The 27,181-nt window shown below is 47.9% G+C and overlaps 10 protein-coding genes and 2 non-coding genes across 14 annotated transcripts; 6 read left to right on the top strand and 6 right to left on the bottom strand.

Annotated features, from left to right (window-relative positions):
- Window positions 1–334: 334 nt before the first annotated feature.
- On the bottom strand, window positions 335–908 carry ONS95_014114 (uncharacterized protein; the record flags this gene model as incomplete). Its single annotated transcript, XM_058507768.1, has 2 exons — window positions 335–752; window positions 805–908. The coding sequence occupies 2 exons, from the start codon at window positions 906–908 to the stop codon at window positions 335–337; spliced, it is 522 nt and encodes a 173-aa protein (XP_058356938.1).
- A 386-nt stretch (window positions 909–1,294) lies between these two features.
- Window positions 1,295–2,280, top strand: ONS95_014113 (uncharacterized protein; the record flags this gene model as incomplete). Its single annotated transcript, XM_058507767.1, has 2 exons — window positions 1,295–1,595; window positions 1,649–2,280. 2 exons carry the CDS (start codon window positions 1,295–1,297, stop codon window positions 2,278–2,280), a joined length of 933 nt encoding a protein of 310 aa, XP_058356937.1.
- A 394-nt stretch (window positions 2,281–2,674) lies between these two features.
- On the top strand, window positions 2,675–5,117 carry ONS95_014112 (uncharacterized protein; the record flags this gene model as incomplete). Its single annotated transcript, XM_058507766.1, has 4 exons — window positions 2,675–2,920; window positions 2,973–3,388; window positions 3,439–4,164; window positions 4,223–5,117. 4 exons carry the CDS (start codon window positions 2,675–2,677, stop codon window positions 5,115–5,117), a joined length of 2,283 nt encoding a protein of 760 aa, XP_058356936.1.
- A 333-nt stretch (window positions 5,118–5,450) lies between these two features.
- Window positions 5,451–5,529, bottom strand: ONS95_014111. Its single transcript has one exon. It is a non-coding gene; the product is annotated as a tRNA-Leu (tRNA).
- Window positions 5,530–5,870: 341 nt separating this feature from the next.
- ONS95_014110 lies at window positions 5,871–5,950 on the bottom strand. Its single transcript has one exon. It is a non-coding gene; the product is annotated as a tRNA-Ser (tRNA).
- Window positions 5,951–6,123: 173 nt separating this feature from the next.
- On the top strand, window positions 6,124–11,593 carry ONS95_014109 (uncharacterized protein). The gene is made up of 10 exons (XM_058507765.1): window positions 6,124–8,845; window positions 8,894–8,908; window positions 8,966–9,113; window positions 9,161–9,216; window positions 9,275–9,872; window positions 9,929–10,215; window positions 10,275–10,646; window positions 10,710–10,841; window positions 10,906–11,035; window positions 11,126–11,593. The coding sequence occupies exons 1-10, from the start codon at window positions 6,464–6,466 to the stop codon at window positions 11,251–11,253; spliced, it is 4,248 nt and encodes a 1,415-aa protein (XP_058356935.1). The 5' UTR covers window positions 6,124–6,463; the 3' UTR covers window positions 11,254–11,593.
- Window positions 11,594–12,577: 984 nt separating this feature from the next.
- On the top strand, window positions 12,578–15,535 carry ONS95_014107 (uncharacterized protein). Its single transcript, XM_058507764.1, has 5 exons — window positions 12,578–13,251; window positions 13,318–13,581; window positions 13,627–14,100; window positions 14,157–14,394; window positions 14,442–15,535. Exons 1-5 carry the CDS (start codon window positions 12,911–12,913, stop codon window positions 15,258–15,260), a joined length of 2,136 nt encoding a protein of 711 aa, XP_058356934.1. The 5' UTR covers window positions 12,578–12,910; the 3' UTR covers window positions 15,261–15,535.
- A 1,578-nt stretch (window positions 15,536–17,113) lies between these two features.
- On the top strand, window positions 17,114–17,499 carry ONS95_014106 (uncharacterized protein; the record flags this gene model as incomplete). The annotated part of the gene is made up of 1 exon (XM_058507763.1): window positions 17,114–17,499. Exon 1 carries the CDS (start codon window positions 17,215–17,217, stop codon window positions 17,497–17,499), a length of 285 nt encoding a protein of 94 aa, XP_058356933.1. The 5' UTR covers window positions 17,114–17,214.
- A 1,001-nt stretch (window positions 17,500–18,500) lies between these two features.
- Window positions 18,501–19,783, bottom strand: ONS95_014105 (uncharacterized protein; the record flags this gene model as incomplete). Its single annotated transcript, XM_058507762.1, has 5 exons — window positions 18,501–18,531; window positions 18,590–18,910; window positions 19,000–19,310; window positions 19,376–19,540; window positions 19,631–19,783. The coding sequence occupies 5 exons, from the start codon at window positions 19,781–19,783 to the stop codon at window positions 18,501–18,503; spliced, it is 981 nt and encodes a 326-aa protein (XP_058356932.1).
- Window positions 19,784–21,068: 1,285 nt separating this feature from the next.
- ONS95_014104 (uncharacterized protein) lies at window positions 21,069–23,079 on the bottom strand (the record flags this gene model as incomplete). Its single annotated transcript, XM_058507761.1, has 3 exons — window positions 21,069–21,508; window positions 21,556–22,684; window positions 22,747–23,079. 3 exons carry the CDS (start codon window positions 23,077–23,079, stop codon window positions 21,069–21,071), a joined length of 1,902 nt encoding a protein of 633 aa, XP_058356931.1.
- A 282-nt stretch (window positions 23,080–23,361) lies between these two features.
- Window positions 23,362–25,123, bottom strand: ONS95_014103 (uncharacterized protein). Of its 3 annotated transcripts, XM_058507758.1 has the most exons (4): window positions 24,824–25,123; window positions 24,244–24,779; window positions 23,887–24,130; window positions 23,362–23,700 (listed from the first exon to the last, which is right to left on the bottom strand). In XM_058507758.1, exons 1-4 carry the CDS (start codon window positions 24,897–24,899, stop codon window positions 23,534–23,536), a joined length of 1,023 nt encoding a protein of 340 aa, XP_058356928.1. In that variant the 5' UTR covers window positions 24,900–25,123; the 3' UTR covers window positions 23,362–23,533. The 3 variants fall into 3 exon arrangements, with proteins under 3 accessions (XP_058356928.1, XP_058356929.1, XP_058356930.1); XM_058507759.1 differs by having other exon boundaries at window positions 23,362–24,130; XM_058507760.1 differs by having other exon boundaries at window positions 23,960–25,098.
- Window positions 25,124–25,194: 71 nt separating this feature from the next.
- ONS95_014102 (uncharacterized protein) lies at window positions 25,195–27,086 on the top strand. Its single transcript, XM_058507757.1, has 2 exons — window positions 25,195–25,657; window positions 25,744–27,086. Exons 1-2 carry the CDS (start codon window positions 25,347–25,349, stop codon window positions 26,867–26,869), a joined length of 1,437 nt encoding a protein of 478 aa, XP_058356927.1. The 5' UTR covers window positions 25,195–25,346; the 3' UTR covers window positions 26,870–27,086.
- The last annotated feature ends 95 nt before the right edge of the window (window positions 27,087–27,181 follow it).

Raw genomic sequence — 27,181 nt, 5'->3', positions numbered from 1 at the left:
CCAGAGGATTTGATTGTTCGGGCGTAGAGAAAAACATTCTTTAGTGCATTAGTTTTGGTGTTCTTGGAGTGCCTCAATCGGCCACTTTTATTTACGCGGTATAGCCATTGTCCCGCCACAACCAGGAGATTGAATAGAAATCGTAATCACCATGCGCCTCTCAGTTCGAATGGCCGGTAGGCTAGAGCTGAGAACCAATATATTTTCTGAGCTGAGACCTCCATATTCTGTAACGCCATACCCATCCGTCTTCCCAACTCCAATCAATGCTTCCAATCATGATATTCATACACCTCGTCCAATGCACTGTACACAAGCCAATAGAGACTGGATGTTAATCACATCTCCCATCTTTCCACCCCGTCCTCCATCTCTCCTCCCATTTTGAGCAATCAAACTCCTTCTTCCCAAGCTTCTTATTAACATCATTATGCGCCTCACACATCCACTGCCCAAACTCTTCTCTACTCTCCGTCCGCACTTTATTCTTCGTCATCCAGTCCTGGAAATCCTCGGCACAGACCCAACACGGATACAGTTTCGAGAATAAGCCCAAGAACTGGCTTACTTGGCCTTGCTCTGTGGGTGTGGGCTTCGTAGGGTAGGTGGCGGCGATGGAGTGGAGGAGCGTCCAGGAGGAACGGCCAAGCTCTTCGACGTCTGGGGGACAGTCTTTTCGAGGGAGGGTTTGGGCCTTGGTGAGGTTTTTGGAGAGAGATGTCATGTCTCGGAGGGAGTTACATGCCTTGCACCTTTGAGAAAATTAGCTACAATTGTCCAGGAAGCGCATTGAATGAAGCTCACGGTTTGCCATCTTTCCCTAAGATGATATTCTTGGGAAATTTCTTGACCGTTTCTGGGGCAGTTCCATGGGATTTGGTATGATTTTCCCGAGTGTCGTCTGCCATGTTGTCTGGTAGAAGATGTACAGAATGGAGTGAAACTGGGGGAATATATAATGCAAGTTGAGGTCTGAAGCTCTCGATTTGTCAACGCGGTCACTTCGGCCGCCCCGGCGGACGCGACCTGAAATTCGGATTGAAATATTAACTTTCTCAAGAAGCAACTCTACAGATTCATTCTTTTAGAATGTTTCCTTTTGAAGGTGTTGCAATGGAAGAATATCTATTGCAAGAATATGTGCCGAATCTTACCCAGGGTTTGCTATATGTTAATGTTGATAATTCTAGGTTCGAACCCACTCATTTGCAGCTTACTGTAAATCAGCTCTGCCCCGCCTTCACGAAGTCATTCTTTGACGCGACTCATCCATAAACCGCACAATGCGACTACGATGACAGACACGAATAGCGGAGCCCGGAGCTCTGTACCAATCTTGTTACTAAAGACAAAATCGACACCCAATGATGGCTACGAAGAGCGATTCTCTTCAGCGACAGTGGGTTCCGATCGATTCGACCCCACATTCGTCCCAGTCCTTGAGCATCAATTCCTCGACCAGGGGCTCAATGTTGTGAAAGACTTGCTACAGAGCAAGCAGATCGGCAAAGACGTAGGGAGGAAGTATGGTGGCATGATATTTACCTCCCAGCGTGCGGTAGAGGCTTTTACGAGGCTGGTCGAGGAAGGGAAAGGTGTGAAACTACAGGTCAACGACTCATCCGAACATATCTGACAATTGGGACAGGTGACGCGGAATGGCCCCATCTACAAGATATCCCCATATACACCGTTGGACCTGCCACTTCCCGAGCTCTCCAAGCTATTCCACAAAGTCCGCCTCTCAATATTTATGGCGCCGATATGGGCAATGGGGAAGCTCTGGCGCACTACATGCTTGACCATTATGGGGAATGGTATCAAGACCGGAAGGTCAAGCCACCTCTTTTGTTCTTGGTAGGAGAGCAGAGGCGGGATATCATACCAAAGACCTTGATGGACCCAAAATTGGCAGATGATCGCAGGATCCAAGTCGACGAACTGGTCGTCTACGGAACGGGTGTCATGGAGTCGTTCGAAGAGGACTTTACAAATATACTAGAAGAGACTAAAGATAGCCCCATGAGGTGGATTGTGGTCTTCTCGCCGACGGGATGTGAAGCCATGCTTCGTGCATTAGGTCGTCTTGATCTAGAAACTGGCAAAGCAAGAGTGGTCGACCAACCGAAATCGAGAAGCACGTATGTGGCTACGATTGGGCCGACAACTCGAGATTTCCTGCGGAAATGTTTCGACTATGAACCAGACGTTTGTGCTGAGAAGCCAAGTCCCGAAGGCGTGGAGATGGGTATCAGAACATTTCTAAAGAATCAGTGCTGATGCCATACAAAACCCGTTTAATCGTTTCTCCTGCCAATGCTTTGTAAACATTTCATTCGGATGCGTCTTTTCCTATCGAAGCCTCAATTTTGGTTTATGCTGAAGTCGACACCTCTCGCAGAAGAATGCAAAACTTCTGCATGACCTCCACAGCCTCATACATGATGTGAGCTGGCTGTGATTGGAACACTTTACCCGGAGCCCACTTACACACGAATGTTCTCTGTTCATCATGCCGCATGTCTCGTCTATATTCTTCTTCACGCAGCCAAGTGACGGCCGACCGGGCCGAGCCCTCTGTACATCTTGAAAACAAAGATGTGTCAAGTTCTACAGCTGAGCAGGTGAAGATCTTGAATTTTGGAATCTCATTATTTCATCATCTCTGTTCAAAATGACACTCGTCAAGTTAATAGAGACCAACTCATATGAGCTATCGCCAGACCAACATAGGCACATCTACGAGGCATCCTCAAAGGGCCAAGGCGACAGAGCGGTACAAAAGAATCCGAAAGACGATCTGATCGCAATTCATTACAAGAATATCAGTATACTGAAGAACTCTTGCCCAGCAGTCCGAGAATTTGTTCTTCCAGTTGCGTATGCACCATCAATTGTATCATTAGATCAGCTTCAGAAGGTATGCACATAGGTATATATAACACTTCTCGAGCTCAGCTGACCAGCTGTAGATCTCATTCAAAGACTTGAAGCTGGAAACGCACCACCGAGGTGGTTTTCTCACAGGCAGGACAATTGTCCCTCCGTACTACTGTTCGGAGATTGTGACGATCATTGAAGGAGATGACGGCGATGTAGCTAAGCTTGTTCTGGGCTTCGAAAACAATTTGTATTCTGGCACTCCGTATTCACTTCCTATCAACAGTACAGTTGCTATCAAGGAACCGTATTGCAAATATAATGGCGAGGGAGACTTTGTCGTCCGAGTCGATCATCCCTCAGATATCGCTGTCCTGAGAGGAGATGATCCGACAGTGTCGATGATCATGCAATTTGCATCGGGCACAATGGAAATTACGCCTGCTCGATGGAGGAGTGCAGGCGATACAGCATACTTGGAGAAGAAATATTCTTCGGCTGTCGAATGGTACGTCGGTATTCGAACTATGACATGAGGCAAATAGCTAATGTTTGCAGCTATACGCAGGCGATTGAGAAATCGCCTCAAGATGACCTTTTATTTCTTAAAGACACGTACCGGAAACGTGCCTTTGCCAACCTGACCGCCAAATCATTCGAAGCCGCAAAAGAAGATGCACTAGTCTCTCTTTCCGAAAGTCTCCTGGACGTACGAGCTTACCATTGTGCTGGACTGGCTACCTACTCGCTAGGTCTCTACATGGAAAGCAAAACGTACTTCCAATCAGCCCTCAAACTCAGACCTGATGATCTCAAAAGCCAAAAGGAGCTTCACCGGGTCACCACCCGCATCTACGAGCAATCCACCGGTAACTACGATTTTGCCAGCATGATCCAATCAGTCACCTCCGGCACCATCAACCTCGACTACGCAACTTACAAAGGAAGTATCGAGATTCACGAAGCTGGCACCCATGGTCGCGGGCTGTTCTCAACAGAGTTCATCAAAAAGGGAAGTTTGGTATTGTGTGAGAAAGCATTTCGCTTGCCGGATTTGTATGGGGAAGATAAACCAGAGGGGTTGGTGTTATTCAATTTCAATTCCAGCTCGAAGACACAGCGGAAGGCGCAAGCGGGATTGTTTTTGAGTTTGAGAGAGAGGCTCTTTGGTGGTGCTGGAGGTGGCAATGGAGAGGAGGAGAAGTTTTGGGAATTGGATGCTGGTGGGTATGTGAGGTCTGGAATGGAGGGAAAAGTCGTTGACGGAGTGCCAGTTGTGGATTCGTACGTCGTTGCTTCACATCCCATCGTCCTTCTTTACTTGCTAACCTCCAGTGTCCAGCTTCCTGATCGAAGCCATCCGCCTGAAAAACTGTTTCAGCTGCCCCCGACTCTCCCTCTCGCTCCTTCAAGCGCACCTCTTTCCCCAAACCCAGTTTCAAACCCCTGAATCCCAGAATTTCCAGCCAAACCACCTTTCCACCGGCCTCTGGATCCTCGCCTCCTACATCAACCACTCTTGCCTCCCAAACCTGACCCGCTCCTTTATTGGCGACATGATGCTCATCCGTGCCAACAGCGACATCCCTCCCAACACAGAATTAACGCAACAGTACCTGGCGCCCGAAGCGCATTTCCTAACGCGCAGGAAGGACTTCCCTTTACATTGGGACTTTGAGTGTGACTGCGTGCTATGCTCTGCGGAAGCGAAATCCCCAGACGAGAAGCACGTAGAAAGACGCGAAATGGTGGAGAAGATTAAGAATTTGGCGTTGAAAAGTGGGAGTGGTGGTAATGCTAAGCAGAATGTGTCGAATAGCACTATCAAAGCGGTCGAGCGGCTAACCCGCAAACTTGAGGATCTCCACGAGCCTGAAATTTACGACGAGATTCCTCGGCTACTGCTTGTACATCCGACGATCTGGCTTACGGAAGTGCATCGCGAGAGGGGGGATCATGCGAAGGTTGTGAGGTATGCGATGGAGATATTAAGGAATTTTGGGTTTGTGGGGACGAAGCTTGGAGGAAATAAGGTAGGTGGTGAGAGGGAGGAATTGGGGAGGGCAATTGTCAATGTTGAGAGCTTTGCGGCTTTGAAAGCTGCGAGTGAAGCGTACAAAGCACTTGAGGAGAAGGACCTGGCGGAATGGTGTGAGGAGGAGGCGAAGGGTATGTGGGAGGTCATTACAGGGTGTGGGGTTGGTGTCGAAGATGTTCTGGGGGCCGGGAGGGACTGAAGGAGATATGGTGTTGAGGTCGGAGGCTGGAGCATAACGCAGTCCCAAATCCTCTTAAGACTGCCTGCACTCACCTCTCAATCTTGAAGAATTACATGATATACATCCACCCTTTGAAGCGGCTTCCTGGTAAACTCGCTTACACTCAAAGTAAAAATTAAACACAGCACCGCAACTCAGCCGAACCGAGGCAGCAAGCCTGCAAATATTCATCGTGCTGAGGTTCATATCGCAAAGAAATATGTAATAAAAAGTGGAAAGTAAAAAGTTTGACCCTGCCAGACAAGTCGATGTACCTAAAGAGACACAACGACTTGCCCAGCCCGGGTCGCGGGGCTTCATCAGGACTTGAACCTGGATCTCACAGCATATTCTGCTTAGCTGTACGTGCTACCAGTTACACCATAAAACCAATGGTTGGGATTTGCTTATTCAGTTTCATGAGGTGTATAGTATTTTGTGTTGTGAGTGAATTGGTGGTGTTGACTTCTTGAACGTCCGCGTGTGGAATAAGCGAGCGCGGGCAGTTGGGCCTACATGACTTGGCAAGAAAAAGGACGGGGAGAGGGGATCAGAACAAGAAAGCAAGAACGCCCAGAATCTCCCTTTTGCAGCTTAAAAAGTCAGCTTGATACTTCTTGTCCACATGATGATGTGTTAATGCCAAAAAGTCTAGTATCCTTAGGATAGTGTATTAAGTTAGTAGCAGATGCTTCATTCCAGGTGCAACAGGCGAAAAAAGTAAACACGGACGGGCCTGAACGAGGATCGAACTCGTATCTCACAGCGCTCAAATATGTATGCTGTGCGCAATACCGTTATACCATCAAGCCTTTTGTCTGCTCTCGTTTCTTCACTAAAAAGCATCTGCCTATTTCAGTACACATCCAACGTCCCAGAAGCAGGGAGTCCTGGAGGCAGCAGTCTCTAGCGGGACGGGCCTTGACGGGACATCCCATAGAATGTAGCTTGGATCTCCTACCTCCGCGAAAGAGCGAAACATCCAGGTCTAATAGCCAAGGAATGCCGCTTCAAACCACTCCCGATCTCTACCACAATCGAATGTTCGCATTTCGAGAATCTGAAGATGCCCATCTTGAAATCTAATATCATAATCAGCCACCAAAATGTTCCCTACCGCGTGGCGTGAAGCCACTTGGTCGAGCGAGAGCGGTGATTTGCTGGCGTGAACGCTACTCTCTGAAGCTGAGAGTGGTGGTTCAGCTGCTGAGCTATGTGTCCGGGAATATGTTGCATCCCAAGAATATATCTCACTATCATCATTGTTCTCATGTTGAACTTTCGTATTTGCATTCGTACGCCTAGGACTATTTAAAGTGAGTCAGATGGCGACCTCCGCCAGCTGGATGCCCACTGTACTCAATGGTCCCACCTTGACTGCACCTCCTCATCTGCAAGCGACCAACTCACTATCACCACCCTATGCACCCGATGCCGCTCAAAATGACTTCAATTCCCTGTACGTGGCTTCGGACGCGATTTGCCTTCAAGCTTATGGAGAACTCAAAACAAAGGCGCCAAATCCATTGGTTCAATCACCTGTTCTCTTCGAGCCACAAGGGATGGGGATCGGGCATTTATTCGCGGTTGCAGTGACACGAAACGCCGTTGAACAGGTGGAGAAGATTATCGCCTCCCCTGGGATGCAGAATCTACTTGAGCCCACTTCCACATTCAATCCGCATCTGCTCTCCATTAACGATACGGCGGGTAATTGGTTCTCACTTCCACGGTGGGCATCGGTGAATGCTTCGGTGGAGATGCTGCGGTGCATTTTCACTCCTCAAACCGCTGGCCTGAAAGTGTTCGATGTAAACGCTGTTGACTGGTTTGGTTTCACAACTCTCGAGAGCGCCCTTCAGCTCCAAGCACCGTCTCAAGTCCCCAAAATTGAGTATCTGCTCGATCATCCCGATATTCAGACAAGTATACTCAAACCATCGACATTACAATATGCCATAGAGTTCTGTGAAATCGGGAATGGCGTGGATGAGTCGCTTGTTGAGAAATTCCTGGAAAAGGGAGCAAACATTGATTTGACAGGATGCTCTTACGGAACGTATTTTGAGGCCGCATGTTTCTTTTCAAGTACCGCGTTGATACACAAGCTCATCTCGAAGTCTACTTCCAAGGTTACGACCCTGAATAATGGCGGGGCAAAGTACGGAAGCTTCTTGCAGGCAGCAGCTTGCCTCGGTAGACTGGATGTTGTCCAACACCTGCTTACTCTGGACGAGGTTGATGTAAACCAGACTGGAGGTATTTATGGAAGCGCGCTTGCAGCAGCAGCAAAAGCTGGGTGGCGTGATATACGAGACCCATACACAGCAGATCCGAAAACCAGATGGCGCTGGGGTGCTTTCATCACAGTTCACGGACCCGAAGATGTCTCGCAGGCCTATTTGGAGATCGTGAAGACATTGATCAAACATGGGGCCATTGTCTCTCGAGGAGAGGGCATCTTCTACAATTCGATCGGAGCTGCTGTTTATTCTTCATATCCCCCAATCGTGGAGCTACTTCTCCAGAATGATAACGATTCCGAAATCGAGCAACAACGCAGGCATTCGGAAGCAGTGACAGCGGCAGCTTTCCAGCAAGAATCTGCAAATGCGTCTTCAATCCTGGAACTGCTGATGACTTCAGGACATGGAAACCCCAATCGCTATTCCGAATGGATGAAAGGAATCTACCCTCTTGAGTTGGCCGTGCTATTTCGGAATCTCGCTCATGTCAGATTTCTACTTGACCATGGAGCAGATCCACACTTGGAGGGAATTGGTGGCCCGCTGCGTGTGGCGATTCTCCAAACACAACAACAAGGCCCCGAGATGGCTTCTACGACAGCGAAGCTGATTCTATCACATATGAATCTCAAGTCACCTAGTCTCACGGCTCGGGACAGTCAATACTGCAACATTTTACACATGGCGGTGCTTTATGGACTCATAGATGTAGTCCAAATTCTCCTAGCAAATGACGTTCGTTGCGATGTGAAAGATCTGGGACAGAGAACTGTTCTGCACATCGCAACTCTACAAGGGAACACAGCCATGATCAAATTGCTTCTGGAGAGTGGGCGTCTTGACGATGAATTGATTGAAGCTGAGGACGCTTGGGGAAGAACGGCATCCCAGATTGTGGAGGAAGAAAGCAGGAAGGCGAGGGAAGTTGCAGATAAATCGCGTTCCACATTTAGCACCTATGTTCACAACCACCAAGTCAACCAGATTGCAATGCAATGGTCGGAAATTCGGCGAATCATGAAGCCTCTTGAAGACAAGGCGTTGGCAGATCAGGAAAATCTACATAATCGCGGCGTTCGGTTCCTCGGACCCAAAGCCAATGTCCTTCAGCAGTTCAAAGCTCCCACAGCAAAGCCAGTGACCACGATCTTACCGCGAGGCTCAGGTCTGGGATTTCAGGCAACTATCGTCGACTTCAGTATCGATGACAAGTGGGCGTGTGAAGCGCATCAGATCCGCCATCCTTTGATTGATGAAATCTTGTATTCTTCTAGCCCTCGTGATATCATGGCACGCGGAAATCCACCGGCGGCGCCTATGCTCCAGACCAGCGTGCCGCTCCTATCGAGCTCAGTGCCTGCGCCAGCTGTACAAACCCAAGCTTTACCACAGCTACCTTCAATGGAGTCTCCCGAGTACGTAGATCCAAAGTTCCGGTGGATCCATCTACCAACAAACAATGTGAGTAACTGATACCCTCGGAAACACCCGCTAACATTATTTTTCAAGATGGCATGGGTTGAGGTGAGTAATGCATTCGATTTTTGACGATTCTACTACTTACTTTGGTACAACGCTCAGGATCTGGTCAACAATATGAGACAGAGGCAGCAGGTTCCTGCTCCAGCAATCAGCAGAGAGCTATGGGGAGTGGATTTGCAATCGACTTCTCCGGGCTCAGCACCGCACACTTATTCCATTACCCCTCAATGCAAACTCTTGAACGCAGGCAAGTGACTAGCTACATTTGGCACGAGAGTAACTGACTCTATTAAGACGCTGTGTCAATGACGCAAGAAGCATCAAAACAGACACGTCCATTCTTCATTTGTGTAAGTATTCTTTCAATTGAGGGATCTGCAATAAATAAAGGCTGAACTGCAACGCTAGCTGCCGTACATCCACTGGGAGAGAAGTCAAGGCCATGAAAACATGACCAGGATATTGGAGGGGACACCACTCACTGGTATTAGGCTACCGAACGACACATTGAACAACACGAATCGGATCAAGCTGGGCGAAACAGTTCTTGAGGATGACCCTTCGGACATACTCCTCAACACATATGTCGGGAAGAGCCCACCACTGCATATTCGACGTACACTTGACCAATACTATTACTCCAAGTTGAAGGACACTCAGATTAGGGACCGCGATCAAGTGGTCAACAGAGCACGCGACGAGAATCTCAAACTACAATACTTGGCCAAGGACGAATCGAGGTTCCCAAAATGGGTGAGTGATGTCAAGGAGTGTGAGAGAACACTGTTGCAGAAACGTCCCAGGATGAATCCAGCTGTGGAAGGAGAGGAGAGCAGTATGGAAGAACTTACCCAAGCAATAAAGTACCTTGACAGAGTTGAAAGACGCATCTCCGAAGCGTTATCTGGGGCAAATGATGAGAACATCAGGCAAGCTCTTCATGCTACGCTTGGCGACAGTCCCATCATCATGGTAGATCAGCTGTGGCTATGGGTTCTAGACGACAGTGAGGGGTTTCTCTCCAACTTGCTAAGGAAAGATGTACTGATTTCTGCACGATAGACACTGTCATTACTAGCTTCTCTGCTCGGAGACAAAACGAACATGAACCCGACATTGCGGATTATCTGAAAGTCGATCCCGAGATGAGAATAGACCCGAAAAACAGAACGGATATTCTGAGATCCATATCCAAGCACTTACGGACAGTTGCACGAGACCCGGTGCTGACCCCAAGGGATCTGGTCAATCTGATTGTCTCTCAATGTCTGGGGATCCTGCTAGATCACAAGAACAGACTCGAAGAACTAGACTTTCTGACCACCTTCAGCACGCAAACTTCATCTGTAGTATGTCTTTCCTCAACGGAGGTCCAGTCTACCATGCATACCGCTGACCAGACCTCTAGCTGGACAAAACTGCCAAACTCCTTAACCTCTTCGTCAAAACCTTTGAGCGCTACGGCAACAAATCCGAAATCCCCGGTGACGTCTTCGAGACCATCTTCAGCGTCACGAAGGAGACGCTCCTCTTCCGCGAGGTTCAAGACATACGGGACGAGCTCGGGATGCTCTCTGCCCTCTTCCTGGACCAGCTGGGCGTCCTTGCCGATGCGGAGAAAGTCCTGTACCAGGAGGAAGTGGCGAAAAACAAAGACTTAGATGATCAGGATAAGTTCCAGGTTGAGGGAACGCCGTTGGGGCTCGCGCGTGCGAGGGTGATGAAGCATTGGAGGGATGTGGAGCGGATGGAGGGCCAGGCGAGGCAGGCTTATGAGATGGTTTGTTTACCTTTTACGAAGAGACGGCATATCAGGACTGACTGACTGACTGACTGAAATCAGCTGAAGGACCTGCTCGACTTGAAACAGCAGCAAGCAAATGTTCTCGAGGCTCGACAGTCTCGGAAGCAGGCTGTGATTGCTGCTAGGCAAGGCAAAGTCGTCCTCGTCTTCACGGTCGTGACGATCGTATTTGTAAGCTCTGCTCAATTTCTCCCTTCCCTCCCACAAACCCTCTGCTGACAAGCATATCACACAGCTCCCATTGACCTTCATGACTACTATATTCACTCTCAATGTGTCGACATTCCCGCGCGAGATCGTACCCGCAACCGACATCCTTCCCGCATCGACAACCCTGAATGGCCGCTATGTCTTTCCCTTGATAGGTACGTCGGTTTTCAATCTCCTCAAGATGTGCACACGCACCTCTATGTGTGTACATAAGTGCAAGCCAAGCTGACTTCCCCCGACTACAGTGGGCGTCACAATCGCCATGGCAGTCCCGCTCGTCTTCATTGCATTCAAAGTCGACGTGGTTTCTGCCCACATCTCAAGATTACCCATGTACAGAAAGTTCTTCAAAGTCCAGGATGATGAGGACTGAAAAGGTTTGGGTAGCGGTGTAGCTATCAAGTCGATTTCACCGGTGTGCTGACTTTCTTGTGCTTTTCGTCATCATCTCCTTTGGGTTTGGAGTGGGTGGGAAGTCTAGGGTTGGAGTCCTGAGTATGTAGGAAATGCACAGGGTGTGAAATGATAATTACTGTAATGATACAGATTTGCGTTTGGGAGTGGATCCGTAAATGAACCATTATCGTCACATTACCTTTGTCGACGACGATCCCACCCACCAGCGTCTGAGCAAACTGATATGAAGGCAGAATGGAAAGCAAACTATATATTCTCGAGCTTGTTATGTTAATTGAAATTCTGTTTGTACTGTACCTCGTAGGTTTGAGTGAAATGAGGTTTGGATGCATACCTATCGTAGTCTGGGATTTGTTGTTGTGGTTGACCATGCCTCGACTTTTCTGGAACATTATTTTGCATAGCTTACTACCTAAATGGGTTTACTGCTTTATGTAACACGATGTACGTGACGTGATAACAATAGTAAGACTAGAAATGAAGCTATTCACACTACTCCTTTAAGTGCACTTCCTATCGAGTATACCTCTCTATTTCTTTTTTAATTTCCTTCCCTTTGTAGCTCTATTTAAGTATACTTTAGCATAAATAGGTTTGATAAAAGCTATAAAGCGGCATGCGTATTTAGGTAGTGAGCCATGTAAAATAATGTTCTAGAAAAGTCGAGGCATTGGAAACAGTCGGCTAAGTTCGCTTCGATGCGCGGGAGTTTCAGTAGTTGTAAGAATCCACCTGGCATTTCGCCATCTCATTTGTTTTGACTTCCACATGGCTGATTTTGCAGTGGCCAAACACTTTTCGAGAAACGATTTTCACCCTTGTGCGCTAAGTTACACGCTTTCCTTGATGTTACAGTACTTAGAAGGGTGGAGACTCTAGATTAATAGTGGAGTCTCGTGTAGTTCTAGTGTAAAGTTAACTATACGAAGGTACAGGGCACCTAACTTAGGTAGGCCCTGTACCACCGTAAAGGTTTGAAAAGTGTTTCATAAAACACCTTTTGTTTATCTATTATAATTTTTCTATCTGTGATTACTACGTAACTAATCTTGAGTTAAGCTAAATTAAGTAATACGAATATTAGCGTATAGCCACAGCTAGTTGGGATGTAATTAAACTTATTTTTAAGGGGTACCTACCTTAGTCTCTACATAACTTTTCTCTTTATAGTTGTGCATAGTTTAATAGTTAGGAAAACTGTAGTCTCAAAAGTGTTCTGCATCGTTCACGCGCTGTAAAATCAGCTAACAGCTCGCACAGGCACTTTTGCTTCCACTTACACCATTACATCTCCCGAGGGCTGGCTAGCCAGGCGCCTTTGTCTCAAGAGGACCCAGCAGTAACTCCATCTCCAGGACGTGATACAACCCCAATTTACCGCTCGTGTTTAGAATTCCAGCTAAATTCCAGATGGAAAGTGTCGGGGTCTCGGATACTGTAAGCTCATTGATCGCCACCCATCTCCCATTATCCACTCTACAGTACCTACAGTAGTATCAACCCAAACAAACGAGCCTGTGCCTGACTGCCTGCCAATCCTATCCCATGCAGAGAGATTGAGCTCGAAAGGTAATTTAGCTGAGTGGCCATTGATCATCATATAATTGGGATAAATGAGAGCTTTCTCAACTTTCTTTCTCCGCTGCTCTCCTTTCTCCCCACCTTCATCCCTCTTCTTTTTTCTGCTCTTCCCCTCCTTGCGGGATTTTCAATTCATTCAATTGAATCACAGGCTCGTCTTCACGATGTTTGTCAAGCTGTCGGCTGTTTTGAGCTTCGCTGCTCTCTGCTGCGCTGCTCCTTCTCCAATCAAGCATGTTCTTCACGAGGAGAGAGCTGTGGAGAGGAGAGATTGGATCAAAGGTTCTCGTCTCGAGAAGAGTGCCGTTGTGCCAATGAAGATTGGCCTCACTCAGACCAACTTGGACTTGGGCTACGACTACCTCATGGACGTGTAAGTGATGTTCCGCTCTCTCGGCACTCCTGGCTTCAATTGGACCTCCATATTGACCCCGCACAGCTCGAGCTCCGACTCCGAGAACTATGGCAAGCATTGGACCCCAGAACAGGTTCACAATGCTTTCGCTCCCAAGGAGGAGACAGTCACGAGTATTACTCAATGGCTTACGGATTCCGGCATCGATGGCTCCAGAATCATCTCCTACGAGAACAAGGGGTGGATCTCAGTTGATGTGACTGTGGAGGAGATTGAGGCGCTGCTGCTTGCCGAGTTCCACGAGCACGAGCACAGCCAGACTTCAAAGATACGGGTGGGCACAGACAAGTATGCATGCCTCGATAATCTTATGAATCATGCTGACAGCATTAGGTACCATGTCCCAGAGCATTTGGCTACTCACATCGACTACATCACTCCTGGAATCAAGCTCTCGCCTGTCACCAAGCGAACTATTACCAGAAAGACCAAGCGAGTCAGCCACTCCATTCCTGCACTAGCTGATGTGAGCCTACCAGAAAACGAGGAGAGCGTAGATATCTCTGCTTCAGCTGCTGCTCTACCACATGCTCTGCAAAAGTGCCGCACGGATATGACTCCAGACTGTATCAGAGCCCTCTACAGCATTCCCACCAATCCTGTTAATGTCGGGGATAACTCTTTGGGTCTCTACATGCAAGGAAGTTACTTTTCAAAGTCGGATGTCAATCGCTTCTATGCGAAGTACGCAAAATATGTTCCACAGAACACCTTCCCCATCAACGCTACGATCGATGGAGCATCATACTCGGTACCTGCTGCCAGCGAGTTGAATAGGGGAGAAGCCAATATTGATATTGAGATGGCGTAAGTGTTTGATCCTGTCAAATGACTCCCAGAGTATGACAACTAACCATTTGTAGAACCTCTCTGATCTATCCCCAAACCGTCACTCTTTACCAGACAGACGACGATGTGTACGAGCCACAAGAAGTGGCAACAACCAACCTTTTCAACACATTCTTGGATGCTCTCGATGGTTCATACTGCAGCTACAGCTCTGATGGGTTGACTGGCGACTCTCCAACGATTGATCCAGTCTACCCACACAACGTTCCAGGTGGCTACAAGGGACAGAGACAGTGTGGTGTTTACAAGCCGGTTAGTAATGAGGAGCCATGAGATATTCGTTATACTGACAAATACAGGCCAAGGTCATCTCAGCATCCTACAGTGAAGCTGAAGCCGATCTACCAGCTCCATATGTCCGCCGTCAGTGCAACGAGTTCATGAAGCTCGGCCTTCAAGGTGTCTCCATTATCTTGGCATCTGGAGACTTTGGTGTTGCCTCGGTCCCAGGAGATGGATCTGCATCAGGATGTCTCGGCCCTAAGCAACAGGTCTTCAACCCACAATATCCTTCTGGATGCCCATACGTGACTTCGGTTGGAGCAACTCAGCTCGCACCCCATGGCTCTGTTCACGATCCCGAAGTTGTCATGCAAGACGATCTAGGAGGAAATGTTCCCGACTTCTCCTCGGCTGGAGGTTTCTCCAACTATTTCCCCCGCCCCACCTACCAAGATGGACATGTTCAAACATACTTCCACCGTGCTCATCTCACCTACCCATACTACTCCGAACTGAACGTCAACGTCAACAAAACAGCTGGAATCTACAACCGAATCGGCCGCGCATTCCCCGACGTATCTGCCAACGGAGCTCGCTTCCCATCCTACCTCAACGGCAAACTCAGGTATTACTACGGAGCTTCGCTATCCGCTCCTCTGTTCGCAGCTGTCTTGACTCTTCTGAATCAAGAACGTGCTACTGCTGGAAAGGGATCTATCGGATTCATCAACCCAGTTTTGTACCGTCATGCTGATGTCCTGAATGATGTTGTTGATGGGACGAATCTTGGGTGTGGTACGCAGGGGTTCCATGCTGTTAAGGGATGGGATCCTGCTACGGGACTTGGGACCCCGAATTATCCTAAGATGAGGGCGCTGTTTTTGTCGTTGCCATAGATGGATTTTGAGTGGTGGGAGAGGAGATGAGGTGAATTTAGATGGATTTTGGCGGATGAGATGTGAAGTATAATGAGAAATACCTCAGTAAAACTAACAAAAAATTATTTTAGACCTTCCAAGAGCTATATGAAGCGAAATTTCTTTGTAAAGCGGATACGGGATATCCGTGCTACTCATCTAACCTGGCGTGTGGAGAGATAACGCACAGCAACTCAGTACACAGCCCTAGCTTAGGCAATTCCCTTGACCTTCATGTAATTAAAATTATATCAACAGTAGTTTTGAATTGTTCCTGCGTTGGAGCGAGAAGGGCCTGTGAATGAGATTTGTATGGATTCAGTCAACAAAAAGCATGTGTATGATGGTATTAACGGTATATTATGTCCAATGTACAGCATTGGCGGTTTTTTTTTCTTCCAACTAACGACATATAAAGTCCATTCACGGCAACTTGACGGACCTGCGATTTTGAGTCTGTGAGGGAGGGAGGGAGGGAGGGAGGGGGAGGTGAGGTGAGATACATGGACCAGGCAAGGTGGAAGCGGTGTTCTGATGTTTTGATGTTACTCGAATTTAAGCGAGTGATTCAAGTCTGCATGAATTAATTCCATTTAGAAGCTAATGTTCTGTTTTCCGGGAGCCACTCACCTTCAGATTGCGGCTGATACTTGTGTACATCACCTTGATATCGCATCGTTATTCTGTGATGTCCTATTTCGAGGGGTTGGTTTGTTCCTGGTGAGAATTATTTAGTACTCCTGTGCTAATTCTAGATTCTGAGAGTCATCTCATCCTCTCTTCCTCGCAATGCCCTCAAAGTTTAGTATAAAAACACTTCCTTCCTTCTTTCCAAACCTCATATCTCTCTCACCAAGCACAAAGCCACACTCCCCAAGATCAAATCAACAACCATTACCAAACTCCCCACCAGCCCAACCACCCAACCACAGCTCCAAACACTCCAAACAAAGCCAAAATCTCCAGAAAACAACAATGTGCGACTACGCCCTCATCCGCTGCGGCAAGTGCGGTAAAGAGCTATCACAAACCCCAGAATGCGTCAAGAGATGCGAGGATTTCCCTCATTGTAAGGGGAGCTATCGCGTGAAGGATAAGTTCCCTACCTGGTGTAGTGTGTGTATTAGTAAGGCGCCGCCGACGAGATGAGGGGTTAGAAGGGGAGAGCTGGGGAGTGGGGAGAGAGGCAGTGGTTGAAGGGGTTATGAATTTGGGGGATGGGAGGGGGAGAGAGCGGAAGAGACGGGGAGAGAGGGGAAGAGGGGAAAGTATGGGATGGATGGGGAGGATGAGATAGGGTATCATATATAGGTTACTGTACTAGGCGTGATGTTTATATGTTGGGGGAGGAGCTCAGATATATATAAATTGCATGGTTTCCAAAAGATACCAACGAGAATGCTTATGGAAGTGTGAAAGCTGTGAAATATTGTCGTTTGTTGATTACACAGCCAAGATATTCCAGAAGCGTGATACATGCTGAAATATCATACAAAATATCGAGTGTCACAATTCAACAACGACATATGATCAGTTTGTTATACTCAATCGCGATGAACAGAGTATTCAGATCTTGCATGAATATGGGTGGACTTTTAAGGAGTGTGAATCGAAGCTTTCAATCACACTCCAGGCAACGACGTATGGACGCGAACCAGCCACGCGGCTGTGATCTTCAGTGAATAGCCAGCCATTTCAATCATAGATTTTGCTCATTCTTTGTGACACGCGTACTGTCACTCCCAGGCTGAAGTTGAGATATATTTAAAGACATAGTTTCTTGTCTAAACAACAACTCAGCAGTGCAAAGTTCTCGACTACAAAAATAACCCATTCAATTTCACATACACAAAAACCTACAACCACATCCAACCCTCCTCATAAAACACTCCACTTACCAATCACTCTTCACAATCCACACCAGCCCCCAAAAATGAGCGCCACACAAATCGGCCTCTGCCAAAATCGATCCTGCAACTCCATCACCGGCACGCGTCCCGCCCACGTCTCACCAGCCGCCGACGCATTCGAAACTATTAATAAATCTATCCGTGGTACTGTGCTATGTTCTGGGTGTCAGAGAAAGGCGGATGAGGAGAGGGAGAGGGTTAGGAGGGCTATGGAGGAGGCGAAGAGACGTGCTGTTGCTGGTGAGAATGGGAGTGGTGCGAGGGATGAGCTGAGTGATAGATTGGTGCCGAGGATTAGGTCGGTGTGATTTTGGAGCTTGGGGTGGACGAGTGGGCCATGATGGAAGGAGGAGATGATGAGGGAAGTTGGGTGTTTTGGTGGGTGATGAATGAGTAATGGGTGAGCAGTCGTTTTTGGGGTCTCGGGATGTAGGGTTGGCAGCTGGTGACTGCGAGCTTTTGATGCGTTCATAAGGACCGATACGATACATACATAATATTCCTTAAGTGCATTCACATTAAATCTTGAGCGTGATGAGAAGTTGTGACGTATCCAATCCTAATGACTCGTGGGCTCTCCCCCTCTTTGTTGACGTTTGGGGCTTGGGCTCGCTTATTTTAGTGTCATTCCTGAACTTTGCGCGCGTGGGAACTCAATAAAGTCTTTGCTCGTGGTAAGTACCACGAGCTAATTTATCGTGCCCAAGCCTAACAACGAGGTCCAGCATTCGGAAGGTAGATTTCGATCCACTTTTCGATTTATCCAGTGGCTCTGAAAATGTTCCAGTTTGATGTCTATTATAGTCCCGCAGTGGCCCGCTGTGTGCTGTTTCTCAATAGCGTGAGAAAGGGGAACTTGCATTTCCATGACAAAAAGGACTCTGCAACCCCATGTCACCTGCAAGTCTAAACTGAGCCTCAGCCCAACATCCCCTGCCTACTTGACCCAGCCCAGCCGCCTGAATCTAACCTCAAGGCAGAATCTTCTCAAGAACTGTATCCACGACATAATTAAGTCTCCATATTGACCCACGTACGTTGCATTCGACAAGATAATCTGCAGCGCGCCTTCCTTGAGATAGTATTCATCCAGAATACGCTCTTCAGTGAGTGGCCCCAAATGCTCTCGCTTTTGGGGACCTTCACAACGTGGTAAAGGCTTGGAACAGAGATTTTCGGCGCGAGTTACTTGCAATATATCTACAATTTCTTCACGGAACTTACCTTGAGTACGCATCCAACAGCCATGACATTACCCGACTGTTTGGAAAAGTGACGCTATCCTGCTGACTTGGTCTGAAGAACTTCTCTACTCTGGTTTCGTCCCACAGACAACAATACTGCACAAAAGTTAGCTTCTATGCAAAATCCTTGGTTTACAGCGATTCGAAAACTCACATGTCCCAATAAGTATGAAATTTCGTATCCCTTATTTCTTTCCTCACCCCCACAAGAAACACATCCAATTCCTCCTTCTTCCATCCCAGAACTCTAGTAAATAGAGCTGTCGAAAGTGCTTCTAGTCCATTCTCTAGATTCTCAAGCGTCCACATCCCGATATCCTTGAGTTTCTTGTCTTTAGGCCATCGATTTGTAGGCCACATGAGCGTTTTCTCGACCACGTTGGTGAAACCTGCTGCCTCCATTTGGGTTTTATACAGACGCGCGCAGTTGGCGTTGCGGCCGGCTTTCGCGCAGGCTTCGGTGAAGAGAATGGACCTTTGGGGCAGGATTAGCATTTAAGATTTCGAGATGGGGCATGACCAGGAAGTGATTTATGAGAGACAGAAAGGGAAGAGACAAGGCACCATTTATACAACTGCGAGTCCTCTGGAATATCACCACTGTTCAATTTCATGGGGTACGCAATATCCGCCATCTCCAGTACGCCACCCGGTGCCAGATTTTCAAAGCTCTGCTCAAAGAACCGCGGTACGTTTGCGAGAGACCCTACCATCATCCGACTGTAGATGAAATCGAATTTCTGGCCGTATGTCCATGGTTCTTCGATGTCGTCGATTTGGAAGGATAGATTTGGCGGAACAAAGCCTGGTTGCACGGGGCTAAGGTCTATTCCTAGGACTTGGGATTGTGGGTGCATGTCTGCGAAGTCGATTGCCTGGTTGATTTATATCAGTATCCATCGACCTACTGACGATGAGATCTTGAGCGTGGATGACGTACCCATATTCCTGTCCCTGTCCCAACATCCAACACACGGTGTAGGACCTTTTCTTTTGGGATTGGGGCGAGGAATAGTTTCCCGTCAAATGTTACTGAAAATTGGTGGTGTTGCAGGTCTAGACGATCCAGCTCTGTGTCGTCGTTTGGAAACGCGTAGGCGCCATCCTGTGTGAAGATCAGTACGAAACCCTCTCTATGATTTGATATCTGCAATGATAGGAAACCTCACGGAAAGTAAGAAAAGTCAATCCAAACCTTGTATGCATGATATGTCCTCCCATTCTCAGATCTATATTTGAAGATCGTTGACGCAATACTTGTCGTCGAGCTCGCTCGGCTTGCGTTCTCGAGTCCAGAATCATAATCATCAGCTTCTGCTTCGACGACTGGCTGCTGAGTGTCCCCCATTGCGGGAAATTATCTAATAAGCAAGGCCAGGAGCTGTCAGTAATGATACCCAGAAATTCGAGTGCTAAAATGGTGCGGGTTGGAGGAGACTACTGCAGTAAAGTCGACGCTATTCGCAACGAGATGGGTCGAAAAGAAAAAACAGAGCAGATCCAAGTCAAAAGAGGGGTAAAGCTCTTTCATACCTCACCTAGCATACCATTTTATATGGATAAAACCCCACTGTAAAATATCTCAATCGAATGAACACCTACCCTACCCTAACTTGGAAGTCCAAGACTCATACCAACACTTCCCACAAAACACCTATCACCCCCATGAATTTTGCTGCACAATCCTCTCTCCTGCATACAAAAACTGTCTCAAGCACATCCTCACTGGCCCTCGCCCTGATATGTATGCATTCCGGTGGGGCTATCAAGGCATGCACCTCGTGGCCGGCGTGCGGCGCATGGCAGCCTCAGCCGTAGATGGCGTTGTCACCGGCTGTATGTGCTATGGAGGGAACACAGGCCGTGGGGAAGAGCAGAGGAGCTTCCGAGTAGGTCCGAGAATGTCTTTTGGCCTGCATTTGCATGTATCCAGGATGCTGAGCTGCTGTTCTTTGGACGGGATAGTCGACTCTGTTGGTCCCTGGATGCGGGTGCGGCTTGGCTGCGGCGTGGGGATTTTGGGACTTTAGCCGATGGGGGAAAGAATTCTGTTGATGAATGGTTTCGTTTTGGTCCCTTGACCTTTCTGTTGTTGCTGGAACAGAGACTATGTAACCTATGAGGGCTGAGACTTGGAATTCTCCTTTGAATTCCCAAGGGAAGTGAAATGTCCGTGGGGATAGACACCAGGAGCTCGAGGACGAGCTGTGGGGTGAAATAGTGGGCTGACTTTACTGACAGTAGCGGCGGGAGTGACCTTCTTTGGGCAGGCGATCCGCTGTCGATCCGCTTCCCCTTGTGCCTGTAGAAAAGGCCCTTAAATTGTACGTACATACGATAGGAGAGGTGGAAGCACCCCCCCTTCAATTGAAGACATAGCATTAAGTAGGTAAATAGGTCTAACTCTAAGCAAACCCAAATGCCGTTCTACTTCACTCCATCCCACTCACTCCAGGGTATAAATCTATCAGTCGCATCCATCCAGCAATCATTAGAAGACACTCCTCCAATCGGCTAGCCAGCCGGGTCCTCCCACGTCCAAGCCAAACACCTTTAAATGCATAGTTTCCTCTCACCATTCGGTTATTCCTCCATCGCGGTCGTGTATGTGGAAATGGAGGAATGAAAGGCTCTCACAAATATTTCTCCTCCTCATACACCTTGACATTCTCCGCGTACTCCCTTATCTTACTGACCACATACTCCCCGATTTCATCACCCTTCCCTGCCGCAACCCTCAGAATCAGATCGTTCAAACTCTGTCTGCCCAAAATATCGACATGGTCGCCGGTGTTCGGTCCGCCACGAGGACTGAACCTATCCGGCTCGTGAGGCATCTCATAGACTTTGACTTGCACGCCGGCCGGATTGTACCGGTGGATGTTCCAGCCTTTGTTGCACATGTAGCCTGTGGAGAGGAGGCCGACGGTGCCGTCGCCTTCGCCTAGGATGACGCCGTGGTCGATATTGTTTCCGGGTAGGATGAGGGATGTGTCGATTGTAATGTTGAGTGAGGAGAGAGGGTTCTTATCCGTACGGTAGAAGTAAGAGCGCTCGGTTGGTTTGCCGATTCCTGCCTTATGTAAGTATTTTTCATGAATCATACCTGGCAGTACGTACCATAAAAGCAGTAGATCTTCAAATTTGGAGCGAGAGGAAGTCTTGTCTCCAGAGGATTTATCCATTTCCTCTGGTCTTTCTCGTTGGCCTCCACCTCAGCCGTGGTGTGTGCAACACCATGGGAGTAGCTCCCTCGCACAGAGTCTTGATACCACTTCTCCGTAGTATTCATCAGATAATCCATGCTGTCTTCGACTGTCAAGTTTCGATACTCCGAAGTCCCGTTGTTAAGCTTGAAATTCAGAAATGCACCATAGCTGGTATTTTGGCCAGGAGCATCATCCGGAGCCCATGTCATGTTGCCCCAGACAGCGTTTCCACCAATTGGCAGCATAGAGCTGATACCTGGCATAGCTCTGAAAATCTCCGCTCGTTCTTCTCGACTCAAGAACTTCTCGAGTCCGTAGACAGCAAATGCGTTGAGTTGGGCTGTATCCTTCATCTCGCCCGACAGGACTGCAGGGAGACCTTTCAGAGCTCCTAGCATGCATCCACTGATATTGATCCAGGATTCTACGTACTTGTCGACCCAGTCATCTCCGCCATTTCCTCCCTCTTCAGCCGCGACCCAGTGGAAGAAGTAAAACAGAACCTGACTCCCCATAGAATGCGAAACCAGCACAACCTTCTTGCCCGTAGTCTTATACGCCATCTCGCAGTATGTCTTGAGTCTCGTGAAGTACGAATCTCGAACCTCTAAATTCTTGTATGATAGCCTCCAGTCGTAAGCTGCCGTATACGAGTTATCAGGATCGTACCCAATAGTCGCCAGATTCTCGAGAATCTTGTTCCAAATCCAGTATCCTGTGATAAAGAAGTCCGCCGCATCGAATCCTTGCGCTGCTCGTAGCTTGATACCTCCTGCTGGGTCGAGTCCTGTATATTTGTCCAACATAATATGTTTCTTCCAGCCCTCCTTGTCCAGCACCAGAGCTCGCATCATGCTCCAACTCCCCCACAGCCGTTTCCTGAAGTATTGCCGCGAGCTATTTGTAGTTCCCCAGGATTCTAGGCCTGTTGATATGACGCCAGGCACCATTATGACAGGATGTTTCGCTCGAACTCCTTGCGCTACGAGGTTCAGTCCCACAGAAAACGAATCGTAGTTGACTGTCTCTCTTTCCCCTTTCTAACAATAAGTCAGCCCGGCTCTTCCCCAAGCCTAGCCATTCAAGATTTGAATCTACATACCGCCAAATCCCTCGCATCCCTCACAAAGCCTGCAGGCAGGACATCCATCAAGCTATCCATACTGAGATCCCCAAACTCTGGGAAATCGATCAGATCACTCCTCCCCGCAAAGAAGCCCGCAACCAAGATCCCAAAGAGACCTCCCAGCACGAATATGAGGCCATTTCTGCGCTTGGTTTTGGTCTTCTGCTGCTTGTGTTTCTGCGGGTTCTCGCTGTCGTCGTAGATGATTTTCGAGACTGGCGCGAGTCGGACTTCCTCGGCTTTGGCGGGAGAGTCGTCGCGTGGGGGAGGAGGGTCTTTCTTGCCGCGTTTGCGCAGGTAGGAGGACATTTCGATGGGTGAGGTATGTACAGAAAGATGGTTGAGGAGAATAGATGCAGAGGATCACGGGAGAAGAATGTATATAAACTTGGCCGGCATGGTCGGTAGTGTTGGCACTGGTGTCAAAAGAAAGTTGCGCGTGCCATCGAAACATCGGAGCTACGTAATCTGGGTATTGACCGCTGGAATTTTGGGATCGCCGGAGTCTTCCCGTGCCGTCCCTGCACTAGCGTAACACAGCATGTGAAAGTTGCTGATCCTTGCGAGGTCTGTTTTTGTTGCGAGGAACCACTCGGTCATCAGATCCATTCTGTTCAAAAACATTATCTGGGAAGAAGATTGGGATGAAGACTAGTCGAATTCGTATCTTCCACGCAGTCTACAGAATGAAAAGGCTTCTGAGATGGACAAGCATGCTTCTCATATCTCGAGTCCCGAGACTTAGGGTATCTAGCAGCAGGAACTATTCCATATCAACACGACGCCAGTCATCGTTTCCATCTTTCTTCTTGAGATAGAAGTAGTTTTCTACCTTGCCATCCTTTGGCTCAAGCAACTCCTTCGAACTGTACATGGATGCCTTGATGTTATATTCGTTGGTGGATGTGATATTCAGATAAGTCCACGCATCTATATCCTTATTAGCACATGTCGCAGAGCTCCTACAGTACATTAAGTGCTTTTCTGACGTTCCGTAGAATCCACGGTTTGTGTGGGTTGGTTCGTCCTATCACTAGGAGAAGGTGACATTACGTGGAGTGGTGTCAAAAGGTCTTTAATGTCCCGTGGGGATTACGAACTTGAGAGCAAACTTACCACACTTGTAGAAGATTGCCTTGCTCTTGAGCACCAGACCAAGATCTTTCAATTTGAGAAGAACTCGACGTACATCATCCATATCTTTGAAGTTTTCGGTATAGATGCAAATGAGGCGGCCTTTCCTGTCATCTCCACTATCTGGGGCAACTTTGGAAGAAATGCCTAGCTGATTGTTTGCAGTGGCTCGGGCAACAACGGACCACACATCATCGACTTCTTCTGGGCTCGGGAAGATCATCCACTATCCTGTCAGTACACTCTGTCCACTTTTGGAGGATTTCCATGAACATATATCCTCCTTCAAAAAAGTCTGGATATAGCAATTGATAAACCAGAAATCTGTCTGGAGCTCACCTTGCCAGTAGTAACATGCAATTTGACCGCCGTATCAAACAGCTCCTTCACGATCTCGTCTCTGCGGGCATTGAGAGCCTTAGTGATCGTTCCTTTGGCCTTACCAGGATTCTTCTTTTCCATATCATGTCTTGATACGGTAAGCTGCTCCAGAAGTTGATTGCCACGCACAACAAATTCGGCGAGATTTGCGCCATCATTTGGCGGAGCCTCGTCAGCAAGCTTGGCTTCGCTGTACTTGTTCTTGGAAACTTTACGGTATGGATTGGCAAGGAAGATCCAAGGATTGGCCTCAGTGGCTGGAGTTGTCGCAGGTGGAAGTCGTGCCAGAAATTCATCAACACTTTCGCCTAGTTGTTTGGCATGTAAGTTACCTTCGTATGGGTTGTAAAGGGTGACTGGATTTTGTTCTGGCTGGTAGGTTGCCATATTCTTACGAGCAAGCTCGATGAGGGAGGTCGATTTGTTTTGTTGCCACTCTTCGGGATCAAAGGCGTTTGCTCTTTTCTCCAGCTCGTTCTTGGTGGTGTCATCGCCTGGGACTGTCAGAATTGCCATTTGGAGTGGATATGAATGCTACCATAAAAGTCCGAGTCATCAGATAAGTATCCTATACTTTTAGCGACTTTGGGCTTCCCTCCGTGTCCGATCGCCATTTTGCTGTCGCATGAAGTACCAAACGTTGAGAATCCCAGCCGTGCCGCGTTTAAGACGTGAATCCACGATCAAAGTCTTATGGATTAAAAGACAGTTCCAGGCCCCCAAACAGGTACTGAGCTCCAATAAAGACTTAAATCATATCAGGACATCAATTTTGCATGACTTCCCCCAACTTTCATGAGTTTGTCCTAGAAGATGGGTGATAAAGGAAGAAGGATCGATGCAGGAGAAGTTGCTTTGTTGATGATGAAGTCACGCTACTGTACAGTAGACGCTCGGGCCTCCCTAATTCGCTAATCCACTTCAAGAACTTTCAACCTTCAACCTTCCTTTCCTCCTGCCATTCCATTCTCATTGTGTTCATCGCAAGTCAACATAAAATACATAGAACTGCCTCTAATCATCTCTTCATGAAAGTCTAAACTTGACTTTCCAAATTCGAAATGGCCTCTGGCGGAGATATAAATACACCTCAAACTCCAGAATCATTGAGCAGTACAGCCGTCAGACAATGGTCAGAGTTTGTTCTTGATAAACCGCCGAGCTGCGTCGAGTTCATACCAAAGTCCGGATCCAAGTTTGGCAACCTTCTTGTCGTGGGGTCGTACGAATTACAACCAGATGAAGTCAGCGTCGAGTTGGCTGATTCGAGCCTCGAAACTGAACCCACCACAACCAGTGGACTTGAGCTGGAGAAACAGAAACGGGAAGGATCGTTGACGCTTCTCAAACTCTCACCAGTCACCAATACACTGTAAGTCTTGGTGTCGTGTTTAGCTCTGCTACTCTCATCCATCGTTGAACGAAGTTTGTCCTCCTGATGTCTAATCATGTTTGTAGAGAAGTGCTTCACACGCTCGAGCGTGTGCCGGCCATTTATGATTTGCACTTTCTGCCAGGACAGGATATTTTTGCTGTTGCAACGAGTACTGGGGCTATCTCATTCTACTACGTGAAAGAAAAGATGCTTTTCTGGGCAAAAGGAAAGGAACCTGTTCATGAAATCGCCATGCAACCTATTTTCTCCGCCCAGGTCTTCCCGAAAACTACAATTATCACTTTTTTCCAGTTTATTCCTGCGCAGCCACCATACCACGGTTCGCTCATTTCAGCCACAACAAACGATGGGGGAACATACCTTATGGAGTACTGCCTCGATAATGGCGAGATTCAACTACTCAATGACGGCGAGCCAATCACAACGCATATGCTCCCATATGCGAATACTTTGGACTATGTTTGGTGCTGCGGTGTGAGTGCTAAACAACCAGTTACGATCTTCTCCGGTGGTGATGGCGGGGATCTTGTCCAAGATATCATCTCCTTCGGACTGGTAGCACCATTTTCGTACGATTCGAATAAGAAACTGTCCAGAAGTCACAAATTCCATGATGCTGGAGTCACTGCGATCCTTCCCTTAACTCCCAGTTCTCTTGATGACGAAGAGCTACTGCTCACTGGAAGTTACGACGAATATGTTCGACTGTACTCTACTGACAACAAGAATGTTCTGGCGAAGTTAAAGTTAGATGGCGGGGTGTACCGTCTCAAAAACCTCGGACAGGTCAATTGGTTCTTGCCACAATCTACTACTTACGCAATCTTGGCCTGTTGTATGCATGCCGGCACGAAAATCATTCATGTCAAAGGATCGATGACAGGAGATTGGTCAATTGAAGTTGTTGCCTGTCTCGACGTACCCAGCAGCGATCCTGCCACCTACTGCTATGCAGCGGCCGCGCGACCTTCAGGCCCTCTGCCATCCTCTGAGCGGATTGAGGAGAAGAGACTCTGTGTCAGTGGGACTTGGGTCGACAAGAAGCTGGTCGTGTGGGAATTCACTCATGAGTTCGAGAGGCCAAAAGATGATGTCGTAGAGGAGGGTAAATCGACGGGAATTCATGTCCCATATGCTGACCCCGGTAAGGGTGTCCAGAATCACGGCATAATTGGCGAAGGCATTTGAAATAGAAACCATGGGTCGCTTTTGGCCTGGGGACGTGAGACAGATGGAATGGTTGCATTGTCCGGAGTTTGAGATTGGGGGCGGAGCATTATATACCCCTTATTCAACGTCCTCGTAATTCATCATTAATCAATGGAGGCTTCAAAAGCCACATTTAACCCTGCATTGTCAAATTCTCACAGAAATTATTTTTCCATGTGATAACTCATGATCGATGTGCTGAATCAGACTCTTATTTCCTACGAGAATGTAAGAAAAGGTGTGACAAGAACTTGTGTATATGGAGAGTACATCCATAAGAGAAGAGAAGAC

Source organism: Cadophora gregata (genome assembly GCF_030347475.1).
Source record: "Cadophora gregata isolate MNR1 chromosome Unknown scaffold_8, whole genome shotgun sequence".
Taxonomy (NCBI): Eukaryota; Fungi; Ascomycota; class Leotiomycetes; order Helotiales; family Ploettnerulaceae; genus Cadophora; species Cadophora gregata.
The sequence above is the reverse complement of the archived record's forward strand: the minus strand, read 5'-3'. Positions and strand labels throughout refer to the sequence as shown.

What these genes read in the sequence shown, in the direction of transcription:
- ONS95_014107 (XM_058507764.1), top strand. Translation starts at nt 12,911, where the DNA reads ATGAGAGCTTTCTCAACTTTCTTTCTCCGCTGCTCTCCTTTCTCCCCA. An exon ending in TACGACTACCTCATGGACGT is followed by an intron (nt 13,252 to 13,317) that starts GTAAGTGATGTT and finishes GACCCCGCACAG; the next exon opens with CTCGAGCTCCGACTCCGAGA. An exon ending in AATATTGATATTGAGATGGC is followed by an intron (nt 14,101 to 14,156) that starts GTAAGTGTTTGA and finishes AACCATTTGTAG; the next exon opens with AACCTCTCTGATCTATCCCC.
- ONS95_014109 (XM_058507765.1), top strand. Translation starts at nt 6,464, where the DNA reads ATGGCGACCTCCGCCAGCTGGATGCCCACTGTACTCAATGGTCCCACC. An exon ending in CGAGGCAGGCTTATGAGATG is followed by an intron (nt 10,647 to 10,709) that starts GTTTGTTTACCT and finishes GACTGAAATCAG; the next exon opens with CTGAAGGACCTGCTCGACTT. An exon ending in CGGTCGTGACGATCGTATTT is followed by an intron (nt 10,842 to 10,905) that starts GTAAGCTCTGCT and finishes CATATCACACAG; the next exon opens with CTCCCATTGACCTTCATGAC.
- ONS95_014102 (XM_058507757.1), top strand. Translation starts at nt 25,347, where the DNA reads ATGGCCTCTGGCGGAGATATAAATACACCTCAAACTCCAGAATCATTG. An exon ending in TCACCAGTCACCAATACACT is followed by an intron (nt 25,658 to 25,743) that starts GTAAGTCTTGGT and finishes TCATGTTTGTAG; the next exon opens with AGAAGTGCTTCACACGCTCG.
- ONS95_014103 (XM_058507758.1), bottom strand. Translation starts at nt 24,899, where the DNA reads ATGGCGATCGGACACGGAGGGAAGCCCAAAGTCGCTAAAAGTATAGGA. An exon ending in TGATGACTCGGACTTTTATG is followed by an intron (nt 24,780 to 24,823) that starts GTAGCATTCATA and finishes TGACAGTCCCAG; the next exon opens with GCGATGACACCACCAAGAAC. An exon ending in TGCATGTTACTACTGGCAAG is followed by an intron (nt 24,131 to 24,243) that starts GTGAGCTCCAGA and finishes CTGACAGGATAG; the next exon opens with TGGATGATCTTCCCGAGCCC.